Source organism: Papaver somniferum, unplaced genomic scaffold (assembly GCF_003573695.1).
Source record: "Papaver somniferum cultivar HN1 unplaced genomic scaffold, ASM357369v1 unplaced-scaffold_11, whole genome shotgun sequence".
In the NCBI taxonomy this organism is placed as follows: domain Eukaryota; kingdom Viridiplantae; phylum Streptophyta; class Magnoliopsida; order Ranunculales; family Papaveraceae; genus Papaver; species Papaver somniferum.
This window is the reverse complement of record NW_020619936.1, coordinates 68,184-90,205: the sequence shown is the minus strand read 5'-3', so window position 1 is coordinate 90,205 and position 22,022 is coordinate 68,184. Positions and strand designations below refer to the sequence as shown.

The 22,022-nt window shown below is 37.5% G+C and overlaps 2 protein-coding genes across 2 annotated transcripts; both read right to left on the bottom strand.

Annotated features, from left to right (window-relative positions):
* Positions 1 to 2,479: 2,479 nt before the first annotated feature.
* LOC113328526 (protein FAR1-RELATED SEQUENCE 5-like) lies at positions 2,480 to 3,727 on the bottom strand. The gene has a single exon (XM_026575608.1). The coding sequence runs from the start codon at positions 3,725 to 3,727 to the stop codon at positions 2,480 to 2,482; it is 1,248 nt and encodes a 415-aa protein (XP_026431393.1).
* A 9,795-nt stretch (positions 3,728 to 13,522) lies between these two features.
* LOC113328567 (L-type lectin-domain containing receptor kinase IX.1-like) lies at positions 13,523 to 15,808 on the bottom strand. Its single transcript, XM_026575647.1, has one exon. It carries the CDS (start codon positions 15,786 to 15,788, stop codon positions 13,671 to 13,673), a length of 2,118 nt encoding a protein of 705 aa, XP_026431432.1. The 5' UTR covers positions 15,789 to 15,808; the 3' UTR covers positions 13,523 to 13,670.
* Between the last annotated feature and the right edge of the window lie 6,214 nt (positions 15,809 to 22,022).

Here is a 22,022-nt window from a genome sequence, read left to right as displayed (position 1 = left end):
TAACCTTTCTAGTAAACTGTCTTTCAACTAGTGCGAAGAAGTTTGTTAACAAGGTAGGTACCTCATCTTTGGTTTTCATCAAATACACCCAAACACATCTAGAAAAATCATCAACAATGGTTAAAAAATATCTTGAGTTACAAGCACGATTTGGATGATAAGGCCCCCAAACGTCGCAATGAATTAACTCAAATAAATCAACTGCCCTACTATTACTCAATGGAAACGAAGTACGAGTTTGCTTGGCTCTATGACAGATATCGCAAGCATGAAAATCTAACTGACTATCAACACAACCAATCTGAGGTAGAAACTTCAAGGCTTGGATAGACGGATGACCAAGCCGTTTGTGCCATAATTCTGTTGCAGTCTTCTCTAACACAACGTTGACACGAGCTGGTTTCCCCATCAAGCAATACAGCCCATCCATGAGCTTACCCATACCAATCCTCGTCCTCAAAGTATGGTCCTGTATAACACATTCAGAGTTAGTGAATTGAACACTTATATTATTCTTCTGTGCATGAGTAGCAAGGGATGAAGATAACAATTGAGAAACTGAGAGAAGATTGCATGTGAATTGAGGAACAAACAGCACATTGTGCAATATAAGAAAATCATTTAACTGCACAATGCCAATTTTGGTTGCTTGTATGCTGACACCATTAGGAAGGCCAACCTGAAGAGGACTAATAGTATCACAAGATGCAAACACAGTGTCATCACAACAAACATGATTGGAGGCTCCTGTGTCAACAATCCAGATTTCACCACGCTTACCAGAGAGACGAACATGATTTGTAGTTGGCATCTCACCAACGACAGCGTTTGCCTTAGCTGCTGGTTGAGTACGTTGAACTGGTGACTCGGTTTTGAGATAAGCAGCAGGTGGACGTCTGGGCTGGCGACCATCTGGATACCCATGCTTCTCCCAACATCGATCCTCAAGATGTCCATTATGACCACAATAGGTGCACTTCAACGGAGTTTTGACAGCTCCTGATTTGGATCCTTGTGGCTTATTGCCGTGAGCAAGAAAAGCCATTGGAGAAACGATATCCTCCTTCGGCTGAGTATAAGATCGAACCTCTTCCTCTTGAATGAGACGAGAATACACAGTGTGCAGAGACGGAAGTGGTTCGGTGCCCAAAATACTAGAACGAACATTAGCATAATAGGGTATAAGACCCATTAAAAATTCGCGTACCTGATCATTGTTACGTCGAGTACGTAGGGTGAGATTAAGATCACAGGTACAACCGAAGCACTTACACGAAGGTAAGGCATCAAAGTCATTGATGTCATCCCAGAGTTTCTTCAACCTCCCATAATAGTCTTGGATAGACTCTCCATCTTTTTGTTTGCAACCGGCGACATCAGATTTAAGCTGAAAATTTTTTATTCCATTCCCAAGAGAAAAACGAAGACTGATATCTTCCCATAAATCAAAGGCGGTGTCACGATAAGAAATTGAGGAGCGAAGAACTGGATCAATGGTGTTAAAAATCCAGGCAACGATCATGTAGTTTATAGTCCACCAGTCATCCAGGTCGGAAGAATCATCAGAAGGTTTCGAGAGTTTACCGTTAATGAAACCCAGCTTGCGTTTCGCACCCAAAGAAATACGAAACCCTTTAGCCCATTCTTCATAGTTTGATCCTTTGAGAACTACATGTGTGATGATAGTTCCTGGTCCATCATTAGAAGCGAGAGTATATATAGAGGACTGGTTGTTTGGTGAAGAGGAAGTTGAAGTTAAAATACTAGACATTGTTACCGGACTCACGATACCATGAAGGTTTCTATAACCTAAGACAAGACGAGATAACTTAAAGAACAAAACGAGAAAGATGATTCAATTGTGTTTTCATTGATAATAAAGACTCCTATATAAAGGAGTTAGGGTTACAACAATATTCTAAAGATATTCTAAAAGAGGTGAATATCTTCTTAAGACAAGTAAGTGAATATATGCAAATATACAAGAATATACCCAATACTTATAGTTTCAGGTTGATGACAACTTATTTCGATGAAACTTCTCATGTTTGACCCTGAAATATGTATAACTATAAATTAGTAGGTATAAGAATAAATAGAGATTGGTATTGGTAGACTATAACAAACGATTGAACTAATGCACATACATATTTTTCTTTTCTTGGGTTTCTTATCTTGAGAGTTAGCATTATCTAATCCAACTGATTTTTTTGCTTTTTTCAGTTGTTTGTCTTGAGAGTTGGCATCCAATTCAACTGATGTTTATGCCGGCAACCTGCATACACAAAAAATGAGTTACATTACATATTGATTACTAAGTTTAATAACTTAATTTATTAAAGTACCTTGTTGAATCTTTTGGTCTTGTTTTTCTCTTTTTTTCCTTGTCCTTCCGATCCCTATTAAGTTTGTAAACCCATGAATTCCTTCTACCAGGTTTGCCTTTACGCTTTACAATTGGAGGTTCTTTCAATGAACTTCACAAATCTGGCTGGTTTTCTACAGTTTCTGGATGTCTTGTAATATTCCAATACCGTGTAACATCAGATTGTCCATCTTGAATTACTTGTTGAGTGGATTTTATAGTTTCCTCAATTTCCTGTAAAGCTTTCTGTAAAACTTGTACTGCCACATTATATAGTGTAGTTGATGTCGAACCTTTAACTGCAATATTGATCGCATCTTGACAGAGTTTACTATATCTAACTGTAATCATATCCTGACAATCAACTACGATTTCTTCACTTTGGTCAAACACCACTGGTCCAAATTTAGCATATTTGGTCCACCGTTTCAAAAAATGTTGAGTTGGAAGATTTTGAACATTCTCAACTATGGAAACCTTTAAGATGTGCCTGCATAAATAACCAACAAACTCGTATTGTAGACAACTGCTCTGACCACCTTTAGTAAAAGAGTCGAAAATCACTGTTCGGAATTTATGCGCAAATCCAATTATAAATACATGATAAGTGAATATTGTTCCACTATTCCCCACTCTTTCATGAGAATAAGAAAAACATTCAGTTAATTGTTTTTGGAATTTAGTAAAAACTGTCTTTGTGTACACTAAAGCTGCATCTTTTTCAATACACATACAAAATCTCAGAACTGGGCATATATATATTGTGTCATAATCCATATTATTTTTTGCCTCTCTTCTTGCTACTACCGTTCTTAGATAATGTCGAACAAATTCACACAATGACATATCTCTTCTCAAAAATCCATCAAAATAAGAGTTAATACTCTCACTTCGCTGTGTTGTATACGTATCTGCACAAAATACATCACGCGTATAAACTAATGCCCAGTGTTCACATTTGTTGTATAATGTTGATAACCATTTTTTTATTTCCAAATTATGATTTTTAAGCATTGTGACACAACCTAGCTCAAATTGTTCAACCGTTTCATATCCATATAAGCAGGTGTTGAATTCCTTAACGAATTCTTTGTTCACATTAGACAAATTTTTCATAGCATTTCTACATATATGCCATAAACAAAATCTATGTCGCGTACCTGGCAGAACACGTGCAATAGCACCTCCAATAGCCGATTCTTGATCTGTAATAATAACTTTTGGTGTTTTACCGTACATCGCTCTCATCCATGTTTTTATTACCCATTCAAATGATTCCTCGCTTTCAGAATAAAGCAAAGCACCACCAAACAATACAGTTTGATAATGATGATTGACTCCCACAATCGGAACAAATGGCATGTCGTACCTGTTTGTACTATAGGTAGGATCAAAACAAACTACATCGCCAAAATAAAAATAGTTCATAGTCGATTTAACATAGTCGATTTAACATCAGCCCAGAAAATAAAGAAGCTGCTGTCGGATCTGGTATAACTGGTGATGCTTTAGTAATTGATGGGTTTGGACTTGTGAAGAAAATTGCAATTGGTAATGGTGAAAGGCTGAATTGGTGTTGTTGGGTTAATCAGCAGCTGGTGATGATTTGGTTTGGTGTCGGATCGAACTCAAGTTCAGTTAATGAGAGAAGCGGGGAGATGAGAATGAAGACGAGACAACTTATTTTTGATTTGGTATGAACTAAAGTTGAAGATTACAACAACAACATCAATTGAATTTTGTGGGTTTTGAAATTAAATGAAGGAGCAACAGACTGTTGGGTTTGGATTCAATTTGCGTTGGTCGATTGAAGGCAAGCAGTGATGTTTTGAGTGATTATTGGAGTCGCAGAATAGCTGTAGTAAACTAGTATTGTAGTCATGGTTTCTTGTGGTGGCTGTGACCGCGAACTATATAAGTTTGTTGTGATCCATTTGGGGGTTTTATCTGTAATCCAAGATTGAGTTTATTGGTAGCTTTTCTTGTGATAGTGAGGACTTCGTGGTTCTGTGCCTTGGTTGCTGGAATTTGAATTTAGAAGATTAGGTAGGAGAAATAAATAGAATGGTTTCTGTTAATGGAGATGATGATTATCGTGTTGATTGGTGTCCTTAAAATTGATAAGAAAGATGGGGATTACAGAAGCAACTCTTGTAGATGTTCATGGCAGCAGCTCTCTACTAGATGGTGTTATATGTGATTAAATGGGATCTGGTGTTTGTGTTTTCAACAACATGGAGGTGCAACCAGCTGTGGCCGAGATAATGTATGGAGATGCTGTTATGACAGTATAACATGTTATAAAGTCGTGCATTTGGAATGGTGGTTGTTGTGATGATTGAGCTATGAAAAAATGGATTGATGAATGGATCAGTGAAGTGAGTTAGGAATGGTGGTGTTGATGTTGGTTTCAATGGGTTATGCATTTAAAAGAAAATGGAGCTAAAAGGATGCCGCAGCGGGGAGACGGAAGTGCAAATGGGTTTCGTGTGCATGTGACGTGCATTTAAAAGAAAATGGAGGTGTGAGTAGTGATGCATAACAGGTTATGCATCTATAAAATTTGTTGCATAACTTATTATGTATTCTCGAAATTGGTTGCATAACACGTTCTGCAGCTTTTTTTCCCGCATAGTACAGTCCAGAAAACGGTTGCATAACACGTTATACAACTACTTTTTTCTTAGTATTGAAACCAACAAAAAATAAGGATGCATAACTTGTCATGCACCTACAATAATATCTACATAACATGTTATGCAGTCGTGAAAATGGATGCATAACAGATTATGCATCCGAAAATATGACTGCATATTGCATTATGCATCGAGAAAATTGTTGCACAATCTTTTATGCATCGAGAAAATAGATGCATAACCTGATATATGCATCCGTAAATATGGATGCATACTGCATTATGCATCAATTTTTTAACGTACGCACTAAAATCAACCAAAACAATGGTTACATAACTTGTTATAGATGCATAACTTTGTTATCCAAATGCATAATTTGTTATGCAGTGAAGAAAATGGTTGCATAATTCGTTATGCGTCTGCAGAATGTGTTATACATCTTTTTCGGTGGCTGCATAATAGTTATGTATCAAGTTTTCGAAAATTTTGCCTAAAATTATGATCACCTCCGATTTTTTCGTGAAAAACAAAAATTTGATATTCTTGTTTGTACTCGTTGCGTAGCTCTCTTAAAAATATTTCCAACGATATAAAATTTATAAAATTCCAAGGCGCGGATTTTTAGACATGTTATATCCAAGTTGTATTATCAATTATACCCCTGATGCATAACCCGTTATACGGATGCATAATCCATCATGCAGACATTTTCAATAATTTCATATAATTATGAGTGTCACGAAAATAATTATGGGTATCACGGTACCCAAAATTAATTATGGGTACAATGTGAATATTATTTTTTTTGGGTCTCCCCCTAATTTTCCCTAATTTATGTTGGTATGTTTTGATTAGTATTCCCGTTTTATTATCTTTTCTTACCTCGATGAACTCTAAAGTGGAATTGAATTGCCAGGAAAGGACTTTATGAATTTCACTGAACTGGCCTGTGGCCGCAGAAAATCCAACAGTAATTCGCTCCGGTAGAACCTTGAAATGAAAACAGGATTTTCATCATAAGTAAGATAAACACTTAGATTTTTAGTTGTCGAATTATAAGTTACCCAAGAATTAGCTTTTCTTCCATCCCGTATCGTACCATTTACTAATGGCAATGTAGCCTCAGATACTACCGAGTTAACATTGATGCCAACATGATCTGAACTTGGATCAAACGAGTTTTCGTAACGGTCGAACTCAACCGCAACAATGTGACTTGTCTCCAAATTCTTTTCGGATATGTTCCGAGTCAATAAGCCAAGAGCTCCACCCCAAGAATCTGGTGGAAGTTTAGACCCGAAAGGTGCAAGGAAAAAAGTGAAACCATCACCAGAAATGGTCTGATTACGCCCATCAATGATGAATGAGAAGTGTGTATCAAAGTCTGTCTGCCTTCCAGTGGTTGCATCCCAAAGTTGTATAGCTTCTGAGTAAACAGCACGTCCAGCAATTATGCGACGGCTGTTGAATTCAATAAAGCCGCTTCTCCTGGTTGATTCTCCTTGGAAATTTATGCGAGGATCATTTGGTTGGAAGTCTGTGAAATTAAAGGAGGTTGAACTAGTAGTCCTAGAAAAACTTAAGATTAATGTAATGATTTGAAAGAAGAAGAAGATTGAAGAATGAAGACGAGAATGTGTTAATTAGTTGCAGTAGAAACCCATTTTGGTTAGGAATGAATGTATTCGGAGTGCGTAAAAGATTTATAGTTTGCATAAAGACTGAAGATTAAGTTGATTACTACTATTTTATTTCAAGAAGGGTCACAAACCGCGTTTGGTAAGTGTATAAGAGATTGTCTTGTCGGAATATGAACCTGTTCAGATGGTTGTATTATTGAGTCAACTATAACGAGTTTGATATCGGTTAAAAAAAGATTAAGGTCAGGCATAGTGGGACTGATGAATCTTAATTTATGATTTTTCTTGAGAGGGGAGGTTAGAGAAAGTGAACATGATTTAAGGAAGTGGCATATCAACTTTGGATTTCCAAACTGACTTAGGTGGTGATGTTCTCCAACTTTATAGTACTAAATAAAATGACGTGAACAAGGTAGTATGAACGAAAAATGCACCTACTACTACGCATTGGCATAAGTCCACTTCTCACTTTAGGCTTTCCTATTGTAAGTTTTGCAGTCATGGAAGTCCAACTATAACTGACTCGACCTACTCTCCATTATGTTAGTTCAAGTTGAAACTGTTTGAGAGCATTAAGAATCTTGACGGACCAATGAATTTGTTGTGTAGGAGAGCATTACTAGGAAGACAACTTAAGATGTGTGTTACTATAAAAACCTAAAAAGAAAGTCGATGCAAATTACTTAAAAATCTTTGAAAGTGTTATACCATCTGGATTCTAGAAATAGATTTTAAAAATACGAATCATATGTACGAGAAACGTTTTTAGAGGCACTTAGGTCAAAAGATCGGTGTCTTGTACACACGTATAACTTGATCTCATGTGTTAAGACAACAAAACAATTTTGTTTCCAGAAATGATTGGTGTAACGGGACACGGACACCGTATGAGAGGAAAAAAACTTCTGGATCCCACCCTTAATCCCACTCCCTGCAATTCTCCAGCGGGGCTGCCCTAATAGCCCTTAGATCTCTTCGCGGTGCAGATCACGGGAGATTGCTTGGGTGTGTGTATCATCGCTGTTTTGTTTCTAGGAGATCGTCGGTGAAATCACGAAATCTTGTTTCCAAATTTTATACTACGTGACAAGCACCATATAAAGGTTTTAATGACAGAAGTATATGGATTGCTCACACAACTGTGTTGAGTCTGTTTTCATTAAGTGATATTTATACGGTTGCAGTGAAATACAGATAGAGATACATAGCAAATAAATAGCTACAGCTAAAGAATAGAGAAAGGAAAAACTAACTAGCTAAAGAATAGGTATAATACTAACTAGTTACAACAATATGTACGTGTATGTACATGTTCAAGTTTATCAATTGTCTGATAAACTTAATACCCCCAAGTTGGAGCGGTAGATCCAGAACGAACGCCCAACTTGCTAACCAGACGGCCAAACTGTGGAGCTCCTAGTGGCTTTATAAAAACATCAGCAAGTTGATTGGAAGACTGAAGATGTTGTGGTAAAATCAACCCACTGAGTAACTTCTCTCGAACGAAATAACAATCTATTTCAATATGTTTAGTCTGTTCATGAAAACCCGGATTCTGAGCAATATGAATTGCAGCTTGACTATCACAAGAAATCTAGATAGGAAGAGGACATGAAATGCGCATGTCACTAAAGAGATACCACAACTATTGTAGTTCGGCAGTGAGATTAGCTAAAACTCTATATTCTGCTTCAGCGGAAGAACGAGTCACGGTAGGTTGTTTCTTGGATTTCCAAGAAATATGACTGTCACCTGTAGTGACAAGATAGCGAACTAGATGAAGATAGAAAAATACCATGGCCAATTGTGCCTTTAAGGTAACGTAAAACCCGATGAGCAGCATCAAGATGAGCTGTGTGGGATTTTTGCATGAATTGACTTAAATAATTAACCGAGTAAGTAATATCTGGACGAGTAACGGTAAGATATAAAAGACGCCCAATGAGACATCGATATTGACTTGGATCAGTTAAAACCTTACCATCAGTAGGTAGTAACTTGAGATTTGGTTCCATCGGAAAAGACGAAACACGAGCCCCTGTGAGGCCAGAGTCCTGAAGAATATCTAAGACACATTTTCTTTGACAGAGAAAAATACCTTTAGGTGAAAGAGAAACCTCAATTCCTAAAAAATATTGCAATCGACCAAGATCTTTTATAGAAAAATAAGAAGCAAGACGTAACTTCAGGGATTTAATGAAGTTATCATCTGTTCCGGTGATAATTATGTCATCGAAATAGACAAGAACAAATATTGAAGTTGTTCCTTGATGATATGTGAATAGAGAATTATCACATAGAGATTTTTGAAAACCCTCAGCTAGCAAAGCTGATGAAAGTTTGGAAAACCATTGGCGAGATGCTTGTTTTAAGCCATAAAGAGATTTCTTAAGTTTGAGAACTTTAAACTCACCTTTTCGAGCCATACCGGGAGGCAGATTCATATAGATATCCTCATCGAGATCTCCCTAGAGAAAAGCATTGTTGACGTCTAATTGATGTAGAGACCAACATTTGATAGCTGCAACAGACAACAAAACACATAAAGTAACCAGCTTGGCAACTGGAGCAAAAGTATCATAGAAATCGATACCCTCTTGTTGCGTGTATCCTTTGGAAAAAAGACGAACCTTGTAACGTTCTATAGAACCATCAGGATTAAGCTTTATTTTGAAAGCCCATTTACAACCAATGGCAGTCTTGTCAGGTGGTAAATCCACCAGTATCCAAGTGTTGTTGGCTTCTAAAGCCAAAATTTCCTTTTCCATTGTTGCGCGCCACTTTGGGCATTTAACAGCCCGAGAGAAAGTTCTAGGCTCCTCATTAAGGAGAATAGCAGACAAAAAAGCCTTATGAGATGGGGTGAATTTATCAAAGGATAAATAATCTTTCAGAGGATAGACAGAAGAAGAATACTTACAGTTAACAACTGAACAATGATAGTCCCCTAAGTAGACAGGTGGATTGCGCTCACGAGAAGGACGAGAAGCTGGTGCTGGAATAGCTTGCTGAGTGACCGGTTCTGCAACAGATGATGATTGCAGATTAGAGTTGGAGTCACGAGTATGTGTCAGAGACTGATCTGGAGAATGAATCGCAGATGGAACCACGGGATCAGTGGTAGTCTGGAGAGAATCCAATGGAAGAACATGATGATGTATACTGTCGTGGATAACAGAGGATGGAGCAGCGGAAGAGTCTGGAGAAACTGGAGATTCTGCAGTGTCAGAAGGTTCACAAATTGATTGTGAAATTGAATCCATAGTACTTGGATTGAAACCGGGTTCTGTAGAAAAAATAGAGTCAAAATAATCATTCTCTGATTGATACACAGGTGTTGGTGCAGATATAGTATTAGGTGAATCAGTGAAAGGAAAATTATTTTCATGAAAGACTACATCAGGGGAAGTATAAATAGTCTTTGTTTCTAGGTCAAAAACCTTGTATCCCTTTTGACCATGAGGATAGCCAACAAATATACCAGGCTTGGCACGTTGGTCGAACTTATGTGAGACCTTTACATTTCTTGCAAAACATAAACATCCGAAGACACGCGGATGTGTATAATCTGGTGGAGCATTGAGTAATTTCTCATATGGCGTTTTATGATAAAGAACTAGAGTTGGGAGCTTGTTGATCAAATAAGCTGCAGTGAGAACACACTCTCCCCAAAACCGGAGAAGTAGATTAGATTGAAATCTAAGAGATCTAGCAACATTTAAAAGATGGCGATGTTTTCTTTCCACAACACCATTTTGTTGTGGGGTATAAACACAACTAGTTTGGTGCAAGATACCATTTTCTTGGAACACCAATTGTAGTTCTTTAGACTTGAATTCGGACCCATTATCAGAACGAAAAGTCTGTAATTGGGGAATAAGAAATGTGTGATTACCAGAAGAAATGCTGGATATGGAAGACCAAATTGAGTAATAACAAAATTAAAAAAAATATTTGATAAATTTCAAAGTTTCAGATTTTACTTTCATGAGATATACTCAGGTGCATCTAGTATAATCATCTACAATTGTAAGAAAATATCTAGCGCCAGTGAAAGATTCAGTTGCAAAAGGTCCCCAAATGTCAGCATGAATTAATTGAAAATGACGAGATGTAAAAGAAACACTTTTATTAAACTAAAGACGAGTTTGTTTCGCCCTAGGATATACATCACATGCCTGACTTGACTGAGAACTAATAAAAGAAAACTTGCTTGCCAGAAAACGAAAACAATCCACACTTGGATGGCCTAGACGACGGTGCCATGTATCCACCGGTTTATTCGCAGTTAATGATAAAGCAACTGGATGAAAAGTAAAGTGGTAGAGACCAGAAACTTGCTTACTCATCCAATCACCTTGTTCGTGTGAAGGTCCTGGAACACACATGAGTTTTGTGAGAATTTGATACAACAATTTGTTGTAGAGGTCAGTTGACTGACAGAGATCAAATTGAACTTAAAACTCGGTATATACAAGACATCGAGTAATTTAAGGTTATGAGAAAGATTAACATGTCTAATATGAGTCACAGAGGTATGAGTTCCATCTGGTAATTGCACACTAATTGGTGTTGAAACCAAAGAGTAAGAAGTAAAATAAGGAAGGGAAGAGCAGATGTGGTGTGTAGCACCACTGTCTACGATCCATACATGATGAGAGACAGATAGAGAAATACCTGCAAAGTTGGCTGATGGAATGGCAGCAGAACCAACATGATTTGGATCAAGGAGGGAGAGCAGGCGTGCATATTGTGCAGCACTGATAGTTGGTGCAGCAGGAGTAGATGAAGCAGATGCAGCAGGAGCAGTCATTGCAGCAACAGGAAAGTGTGCTGAATCTCTCGGTTTGGACAAATCCTTAGGATATCCATTCAGCTTCCAACAGGTCGTCTTAGTATGACCATGTTTATTACAATGATCACAAAAGGGTCTCTGCCGTTTGTTGTTACCAGTATTGTTTCGTGGATCATTACGAGAAACCTTAAGAGTTGCAGATTCAACATGAGTAATAGAAGAGGAGTTAATACCTTCATGTGATTCTTCCTGCCTGACATGATTATAGATCTTAGCAGGGGACGACATTGGCTCCATGAGAAGTATTTGGCTACGCAGAGCAGAAAAACGATCGTGCAATCCTTGTAAGAACTCCATCGATCAGTCTTGATTGTGACGGTCCACATAATTCTTCCCTGCGCCACAGATGCAAGGCTCAATAGGTCGGAAGGCATCCATCTGATCCCATAGTGATTTGAGTTTGGTAAAATACATTGCAACGCTCAAGTGATCTTGTTTCAGGGTTGCAATGGACTGTTTGATTGCATACAGTTTGGAAGCATTTTGATGAGAAAACCTTGACTTGATTTCAAGCCATTGTTCTCGTGCAGAAGGAAAATTCTGGGTACTTGGTCGGATCTCTGGATCCACTGAATTTGAAACCCAACTACCCACCAGATCATCGCAGCGGATCCAGTGAGGTAAATTAATTTTGTTTTTGGGCTTCTCTATAGTTCCATCGATATAACCCAATTTTCCTTTCGCACTTAGAGCCTTCATCATCCCTCGACCCCAGGTGCAATAGTTTTCACTTGTGAGAAGAGGAGAATAAATAACAGAAGTGGGATTATTGGATAGATGCACATAGTATGGGCTATTAGGAGATAAGACAGTGTCTTTTTCAACACTGGAAGAGTTTGTTTGATCATCTTCGAGAGTCATGTTGACGGTTAGGTTGCAGAGAAAAAATAACCTAGCTCTATACCATAAAGGTTTTAATGACAGAAGTATATGGATTGCTCACACAACTGTGTTGAGTCTGTTTTCATTAAGTGATATTTATACGGTTACAGTGAAATACAGATAGAGATACATAGCAAATAAATAGCTACAGCTAAAGAATAGAGAAAGGAAAACGTAACTAGCTAAAGAATAGGTATAATAGTTACAACAGAAGACTAGGAAACCTAGTTACGACAATATGTACGTGTATGTACATGTTCAAGTTTATCAATAGTCTGATAAACTTAATACCATACACATCCACAGTTTACATATGTAAGTTTAACATACACTATACACACTTTATTACCAAATCTTAATTTTAAAATCTTATCTAAGCCAGATCTTGACGGCATCTAAGTAAAACCTCGACCATCCTAGTAAGTTTCTCGGTACAATCTTACCTTGCCAAGATTAAGAGACTCTCTCGGATATCGACAGAAACCGAAAATCTCACTCGGAGATTCAAGGCCTAGTAATGTTTTTAAATAAGAACCAGATGAAAAATAGCATTAATCTTGCTTTTATTTCCAAGAGTAGTTGCAACCACTCTCGAAGACCTAAGTAAAAGCAGATTCGGTCCTCCAAGTCGTAGATCCCAACTCAGAAATTAATTATTGCTTCACCCGTTCATATTTAGTGCAGTACGGTTGTCATCTGCAATCGGCCATTTACTTATGCCGTATACACTATTCGGCATGAATTGGACCTCCCCAAGTATGTAACACACATGCCAAATATGACAAAGCTTATTACAGCCAAACAACTTCCCTTATTATAGGTGTAGGTGCAGGTACAGTAGCCAATATGTCAGTATACATGCAACAAAGAACCCTGTTCATGGCCTAAGTGCATAGACGTTATTCGGTGAGAGAAGAAATCCATCAAGTCCACGCGTTGAGGATTGCAAGAAAGCGACTAGTAGTGACTTTGTGCAGTAGTGTACCTGAGGCTAAGAAAAGTAGTGTTCTTTGATTCTTTCGCATAGTGCATTTGTAAATACAAAGTGGTATTAACAGAAGGGTCCTGTTTTTTGTAACTGTTCAATAGAACACTTGTTTTGTGTCAATCGAGCTGGAAATACGTTTACTGAAAGACTGGAAAGTAAAAAAGCACAGAACTCTTACATATAAGTAATCAGCTCATTAACACAAAATAACTTTCTTAAAAATACAAAAACAAAGAAAGAAAAAAGTAAAAATGTAGTATCAATCAAACACACTAAATCCAGGACCAAATGAGCTTATCACGAATCAGATTTCACCGGAATTTAGGAGAGATTTTGAAGCTGAACCAGAAGAAGACATTGTGATCTGAGACAAATTGGTGTTGGAGCAGCAACTGCAAGTACCCTGGCTACCATCTGTTTGCGAATCAATCCTACACATATGAACTGGGGATGCATAAAACTCTGGAGTAGGCAACTTCGATGGAAGAACCGGTAAATGAGATTCGAAATTAAGAATACTAAACGCTTTCCTAATGGAAGGTCTATTAGTATGATTAGGATGAGCACAGCATAACCCCAAAACCAACAATTGTTCCATTTGTTGTTCATCGAAATTCTTGCATAATCTATCATCGGCTGCTTCAATGACCTTTCCGCAGCCATAAAGTTTCCAAACCCACTCTAGCAAGAGTTCCTTGGATGCATCGATCGGCTTTCTCCCACAAGCAAGCTCAAGTGCAACGATTCCGAAAGCATAAACATCTGATTCTTTACTTGATTTACCCGTAGCAACACTCTCAGGCGCTAAGTACCCCATGGTACCTGCTAAGACCGTTGTTTGAGAACCTACCTCATGATCAACAAACCTTGCTAAACCAAAATCGCCGAGTTTAGCATTAAATTTTGAATCCAGCATTATATTACTTGATTTGATATCTCTATGAACTACACATTGTTCCCATGCTTCGTGTAGATATAATAATGCAGAAGCTAAACCAAGAGCAATATTGTACCTGACTTCCCAAGTGAGAACATTTTCCCCTTTGAATAAATGCTTATCGAGGCTCCTGTATGGCATGAACTCGTATACAAGAAGTAATTCATTTCTTTCATGGCACCAGCCTATTAGCTGAACCAGATTTCTATGCCGTAACTGGCTAATGATCTTTACTTCCGATTGGTATTCCTTTTTACCTTGTTTTGACTCGCTAGAGATCCTCTTGACGGCGAAATCCAAGCTTTTATCACTCAAGAAACCTTTGTAAACTCCACCAAATCCTCCCTGTCCAAGTTTTCCTCCTTCGTCGAAGTTATTTGTTGCATTAGCCAGTTCGCTATATGAGAACCTCTTCGGTCCTGTTCCTTTCTCAAATGCATCGTCCATTGACACATCGGAATTTGCTGCATCATCTGAAAATTTCCTTGAGCTGCGCCTCTTCTTACACCAAATAAACAAAGAAAAACCGAACCCACATCCTAAAACACCCAGGCCAGCAACACCAAGACCGACCACCAATGCAGTTATATTATTACCTTTCCCTTTAATAATATCAGTTTCTCGTTCACCAGTTTTATTATCTTTTCTAACCTCTGTCAATTCCAAAGTAGAATTGAACTGCCAGGAAAGGACTCGATGAAGTTCAGAATACCAGTTTACGGCTGCTGAAAATCCAACAGTAATCCGCTCCGGTAGAACCTTGCTTAGATCAACAACATGATACAAAGTAGAGCGTCCGCTGAAAACAGGATTGTCAGCGTAAGTTAGATGCACACTCAAGTTTTTGGTAGCAGATTTATAACTTACCCAAGCATTAGCTTTTCTTCCATTCTTTATAGTACCCTTTGCTAACAACGCCGTAGCTTCAGATACTACCGAGTTAACATTAATACCAACATGATCCGAACTTGGATCCCACTCGTCTTCATAACTATCAAACTCAACAGCAACAATTTGATTGGTTGCCAAATTCTTTTGAGATATGTTCCGAGTCAACAAGCCAAGAGCGCCACCCCAAGAAACCGGAGGAAGTACAGACCCGAAAGGTGCAAGAAAAAAAGTTAAACCATCACCAGCTTCAGTCTCATTTTTCCCATCATCCATGATGAATGAGAAGTGCGTATCAAAGTCTGTCTGCCTTCCTGTGGTTTTATCCCAAAGTTGTATAGCTTCTGAGTAAGTGGCACGGCCAGCCCATTGGCGTTTTCTTGCGCCGGCTGAATCGCTGGTGAGTTCGATGAAGCTACTGTTCCTAGTTGCATCTCCTTGGAAATTTATGCGAGGATCATTTGTTGCGAAATCCGGATAGTTAAAGGAGATTGAATTTGTAGGAGTAGGAAGAAGTAATATTACTGTGATGATTTGAAATATGAAGATTGAAGAATGAAGATGAAAATTTGTTGATGATTTGGAGTGGAAACCCATTTTGGTTATGAATAAATGTCTTTGACTGTTTTAGTATGTAAAAGATTTATAGTACGGGGGGAGACTATGAGTAAGTTGAGCTCCAGTGAACAAAAAACGTGTTCGGTTTGTTCTAAGAAAAATAAATCAAATAAAAAATGAATGAGTTTTTCACCGTAAAGTCGTATCTTATGAAGATACACATAAATGAATGTCAAATTTGATGGTTTGGAAATACATATTCATTTGCGTAGTTATGCAATACAGTGCGACTAATAGCATTAAGTGACTCGAGCTCAGCTACTCCCATTATTTTAGTTCACGTCAGGTCCTATATGAGCATTAAGACTCATGAAGGGCCCCATGATTTATCGCAGACGGGCAATATTGTGGAAATTTAGTACGTTTGCTTTCTGGAAAGATCAGAAAAAATGATGTGAATTGCTTTTAAGTCTTGAAGAAGTAAAAGATTAAAGAGTTTAAAAAGGAAACTATATGCGCGAGACTTGACTTTAGTGGATGAAATTTGGAAGGTTGTGCTATAAGTCAAAGTATATAGCCAATAAGCTGTTCCAGCTAATCACTGGCGTCCTTGTCAACTACCAAAAAATAGATGAGAGTCCGTAATTAATTATGTGTTCCGCCCATAGTCTTTAAATTCTTTTTTTTTTTTTTTTTTTTTTTTTTTTTTTAATATTTGCTACTACCACTAAGATCTACACAGACAGGGGATCCCATAGTAAAGTTATGGTGTATGAAAAGGAGAAAAGGGAGTACAAATGCTTTCAGAAGAATGCATTGACCCTCAATACTGACCAAAAACTAAAAGTTACTTGGTAATACTTTCAGCGGCAAAGCTAGAAACTAAGCTATGGAGAAGCAAAATTTCAATGGGTAGCAAGGAAGCAAAATTAGCCTTGTAGAAAAGTTTGGGCTTGGAAGCCCAATAAAGAGGGGTCGCAACTGCGCACCATTGTTGCACATTGGATCCGCCACTGAATACCTTCCTTTTATTTGAACAATTAATACTCATAGCATAATTCTGAAAAATATCGTCTTGAGTCGAGACTCTTTGTTTTGTTTTGCTTTTTTTGAGGAATAAAAATGGGTAACTAGTCCAGCTTGTTATCGTCTTGAGTTGAGACTCTTTGTTTTGTTTTGTTTTTTTGAGGAATAAAAATGGGTAACTAGTCCAGCTTGTTATCTCCGTTTCTTAAAGGTTTGATACAGTTCATGAGGTTTCAAGTTTGAGTCCCCGATGACGCAATATTGCAGAATTTAAAATAGAAGGCAGAGTTAGCTTGCCCCTCTTGCGACATAATTTTTCCGCTTATCCGCTTAAGCTCCCTTAGTTACATGTAACTTGCTGGTAAAGTAACACAACAACCTATTCAACTAATGTAATAGTAAGCTGGTCGAGCTTAGCTTATTGCTAGGCTTCCAACTAGTTTCTTATAAAAATACTCCTTATCCAATAGTAATAATAAAAGAGAAAAATTATAATATTTAAATAACAATAACAATAAAATTCAACACCCTCAAAACTATTTGCAAGTTGTCCCCCTAGATGGGCTTAGCCAAAAGAATGGGGCTCGATATTTCCGCTCGGTTCTTTGCTACAGGCTTGGTATCTTCTATCGGAAGAAGGTAGCTTCTACGGTAGTTGCCATGAAGAGATGGACATCGGTGGAGATCACACCTTACGCTGTACACATGATTTCAGTCTTAATTTTCGTCATGACCTTGTCCGTAATGCACTTGCAGATATGTGTTTCTGAGCAGGAATTCTCGTGAGAATGTGGTCGCAGTGGGTTTCCTTTCTCATGAAGGTAGGGAACTCATTCAAGCAGATATTCTAGTATACAATTGGGATAATGGTCGTCATATGTGCTTGACGTTAATATGGTTTCTTTTTTTTTTGTTGGTGGGTACATACTTTAACTCCAGGTCATGTTGTGTCAACTGCGGTAACTCGAAAAAATAAAAAATATATATTAATAAATGCACAACTCATGGATATGGCTTCGCCACCCATAGATTTCTCGACTATGGGTGAACTTGGAGATGACATATAGACTTTTTCAATAAATTGATATACTACAGAGCCAGCCATGACAAGAATGCAAAAATAGGCAATTTCCTTTTCCATAGACTTGGATTAGTCTTTCAAAAGGGATCGTTGCCCAGCTGGTGGCCAAACATTCAGTCAATTTCTTATAAACTTTATTTGTGGTTTTATCCCAAAGTTGTATAGCTTCTGAATAAGTGACACGGCCAGCTTATTGGCGTTTTCTTATACTGGCTAAATCGCTGGTGAGTTCGATGAAGCTACTGTTCCTGGTTGCATCTCCTTGGAAATTTATGTGTTTATCATTTGTTGTGAAATTTGGGTAGTTAAAAGAGATTGATTTGGTGGTAGTTGTAGTTGCAGGAAAACCTACTACCACACCCCAATTTATCTAAACCACAAATCAAGTAATCATAATGAATCTTGTATTAACTTTCAAAGATTATAATTGGATATATTGATTTTACAATGATCTTACAATGACTTTACTTGCTCTCCAAATAACTTTCTCTCTCCTAGTTTCTTGTCTAACACTCACTAAAAGATCTTTCTCTTTTCGTGATGACTTCCTTCCTTTATATAGTGATTCCTCATAGTGGATGACAGTTAAGAGACCCACTATTTTCGGAATCATTGTGTGATTCAATCGCTCATTTACAATCACTCACTCTCGCACAAACGATACCTCGCATAGAACATCACACTTTACCCGTGATTTTGCTGACATCATCTAATACGTCACTTCAATCTTGCCATGTGCGATAATCCTCGCTTACATTAGATAATCCTTACTTCGCATACTTATTGATATATGCAATATTCCACTCCTACATTTTTCTTATTCTCATTTCGCTTGCATTGTGAAGTGAGCGATATAAGAAATTTCCATCATATTATATCGCATGTGTATATCTTTTCGTATTCTACCTTGCCGACATTCCTCCGGAATTCCAGTTTTCCTTAATTATGCGTGCAACATTAACCACTTCTTATTTGACACGTTTTTTTAACCTCCTTTTTTTATCCATTTATTCCTCGCATTAATGAAATCTCGAAAAATGGGACTACTCGTTCTTTATATATCTTCATTCGTCTTCTTCTTCCTTCCTTCTTTTTTTTTTTTTTTTTTTTGCTTCATCTTCTTTGCTACTGTTTTCTCTTATCAAAGCTAATTTTATTTCATCAAACCATTTTCTTTTTACCCATCTCCATTCCCATCGTATGATTTTTCATTCGAGAGGTTACTCACCTTCTCTTCCTCCATCGTATGATTTTTCATCCAAGATTAATCTTGATTTGATCAATTCCGATCAATGGAACAATCAAAGAGTTATTATTTCATTGGGACAACTTTCCATTCTTCCAATTCCTATTTTTAACCCAGAAATACCCCTATTCTATGAAATTCTTGTTGATGCTCGATTCGCACGGGGAATATTCCAACTAAGTGGTGATGCGATCAGAATAACATATGAATATTCTCGTCGCGCAGCTGGTTTAGGGACTTCTTACACTTATGAAGTGAGAAAAGAATCGCATCGTGATAAGGTTATCGATCCTACCGAATACACTCTTGATAACTTCTTCAACAATTATTATGTTGTAATTATGAAGAGTAATTTTACTAAATGGGTCGTTCGGTTAAGAAGAAAAGACGGTATTGCTGAAGATAGTAAGATCATGCGAGATGTTGATTGGAATGACAAATCTAACAGTTCTGCTTGCAGATCTAATGACTCAAGATGGCTTAATTGCCCTGCCATTTTAGAAGGTCCTTATGTTTCTGGTATAGCTGAAGATGGCTCTAATATTCCCCTTCCTGAGAAGTTTTCTTCTTACGAACCTTGGAAGTTTGTTCTTTCCGAAGCTGAGTCAAAGAAAGTGGTATGGGGCTTCGCATAAATCTTTTCTGTCTCTCATAATTTCCTTCCAATTTACTTCTAATGTTCTCAATCTCGCATAATAATCCCATTTTTTGCAGGCTGCTAAGAGGAATAAGATTTCACATAACGTATCAGCCTCGCAGAATAAGGAAGTAAGAAACACCCTTTTTGATTTTAATAATACTGTTGCCTCTGTTTCTTATTTTGTTATTCGTGTAGGTGAAGTTTTTAGGTGATAAGACCTCAATTAAAGGCAAGAATATTTATAAAATGCCTACGTCTAAATTTTCATCAAAAAGGATGTCTTCAATGGATGAAGTTTCTAGGAAGCGTAAAAGATATGATTCTTCCTCAAGTTCGGAATCTAATGAGGATGATACTCTTGTTTCTGATAATTCATCAATTCCTTCTTCTTTGAAAGAGCTGTCCAATCTGTTCGCGGGAGATCTTCTGACTGTTGTTGATAATGAAGAATTAAATCGAGCTTTTAGAATGGTTTCTAAAGTATGCGATGCTCCTACTTTAGATGATTTATCTCTTCGTGGATCTGCCTCTGCGATAAATCCGAACCTCCAATACACAATCAGTTCTTTGGTAATATTTGCAACTTCGCCTTTTTGCCTTTTCTTTAACCTTGCTTTATTCCTAATCGTAACACTTTATTTCATTCTCGCAGGGATCCCGTTTATCTTATGTAATCTCCTCAGACTATCAAATGAGACTTACTAAACTTGAGAAAGAAAATACTAAACTTAAAGCTGAGAATTTAACCAATTCCCACTTGATTCGCAGAGCCCGACAAAGAAATGATGAACTCATTGGTATGTAGCCTTTATTTCCCTTGTTCTTCTTACGCGATAATTCACATTTCTTATTTTGTTATATTCGCAGACCTGTATAACCTTTCGGATGAGGCTGCCAATCTTCCTGATGGTGAAAGCCTTTTAGAACACCTTAATTCTTCTTTAAATAATTATCCCAACCAAGGATTGAAATATGCTTCTCTTAGAAAAAGCCATAGATCTTTATTGACTACATTTAATAATTTTAAACGTCGTTTTCATGAGAGCCAAGAACAAATTCAAGTTTTTGAAACAAAGAAAAATAAGATTATTGATGAGAAAGATGAGATTGCTCTTAAGGGTGCGAAAGCACTAGAAAAATTCCAAAAATCCATTGTTGAGGTTCAAAAAGAACGTGACTTAGCTTTGAGCGAAAAGAACATCCTTGTCGAAGAAAGAAATTTAATCCGCTCCCAGCTTCTCATAGAAAGCGAAGCCGAATTTAGTTGGGATGTTAGGGTTCTGAATGATGCTAGAGAGAATTTAGTTATTAATGTGAGTCTTCAAGATGAACATTCCGCATTGGTTAAAGACATTGTTTCCAATTATGAAGGTCAAATATTGCTCTTTTAATACTTGTCTTTTCTTTGGGATAATATATACACATTTTTTTTGGGCTTTTTACAAAAATAGGCCTGTGTTTTTGGTGCTTTTCAAATCTAGGCCACTTTTTTTATTTATTGCTAGACTAGGCAAGTTTTGACCAAAAGTGATGGATGGAAAGTTAGCACCGTTAGGTGTAACTAAAAAGACCTAAAAGTCCTTTGTATCACTGATTTAATGTTATATAATTGATTTAACTCAGTTAAATCAACATGAAAACTGTACACGTGGGCTCGGATATGCCATGTGGATTGCTTACGTGGGCTCGGATATGCCATGTGGACTGATTACGTGGGAATCATGTCACGGGAAAAATTTGTACATATCACCATTCACAGTTCCATTAGTTGGCGCAATCTCCTTCAATTCAAAATCAATCCATGTAAAACTCAATTTCAGATTTACACCAGAAATTCAACTAAGCTGAGCTGCCATTTTAGATATCCATAAACCATTTGCAGCTCAGCTGCCACCAACTGCTCCTGCTCTCCACCTGATTGTTGAGAGCCCTCTCATTACCACCAGTTAATCGCACAAAGCTGCCAACTTTAGCAGCACCAACTCCTTGTCATGCTATTAACTGTACTTCTTTCACAGCCATTGCCAACTGCACTCTGCCACAGCCACAAAAACACCTGCAAACCAGCTTCAACAATAACATAATCTCCACTGCAAACCAGCTTCAACAAAAACACCTGCTGTACCAGCCCTGTATCCTAGACATACATCTAACCAAACCATTTCAACCATCTTTGTTTCAAATGGAAACAGATCTTCTTCCAGCCATACTTGTGCAACAAAGAAACTGCAAGCCTATATTCCTTCATCAACACCAGTTTCACCCTTTTCTGCCAAATAA

Coding starts and splice junctions, on each gene's coding strand:
- LOC113328526 (XM_026575608.1), bottom strand. CDS start 3,727: ATGCCATTTGTTCCGATTGTGGGAGTCAATCATCATTATCAAACTGTA.
- LOC113328567 (XM_026575647.1), bottom strand. CDS start 15,788: ATGGGTTTCCACTCCAAATCATCAACAAATTTTCATCTTCATTCTTCA.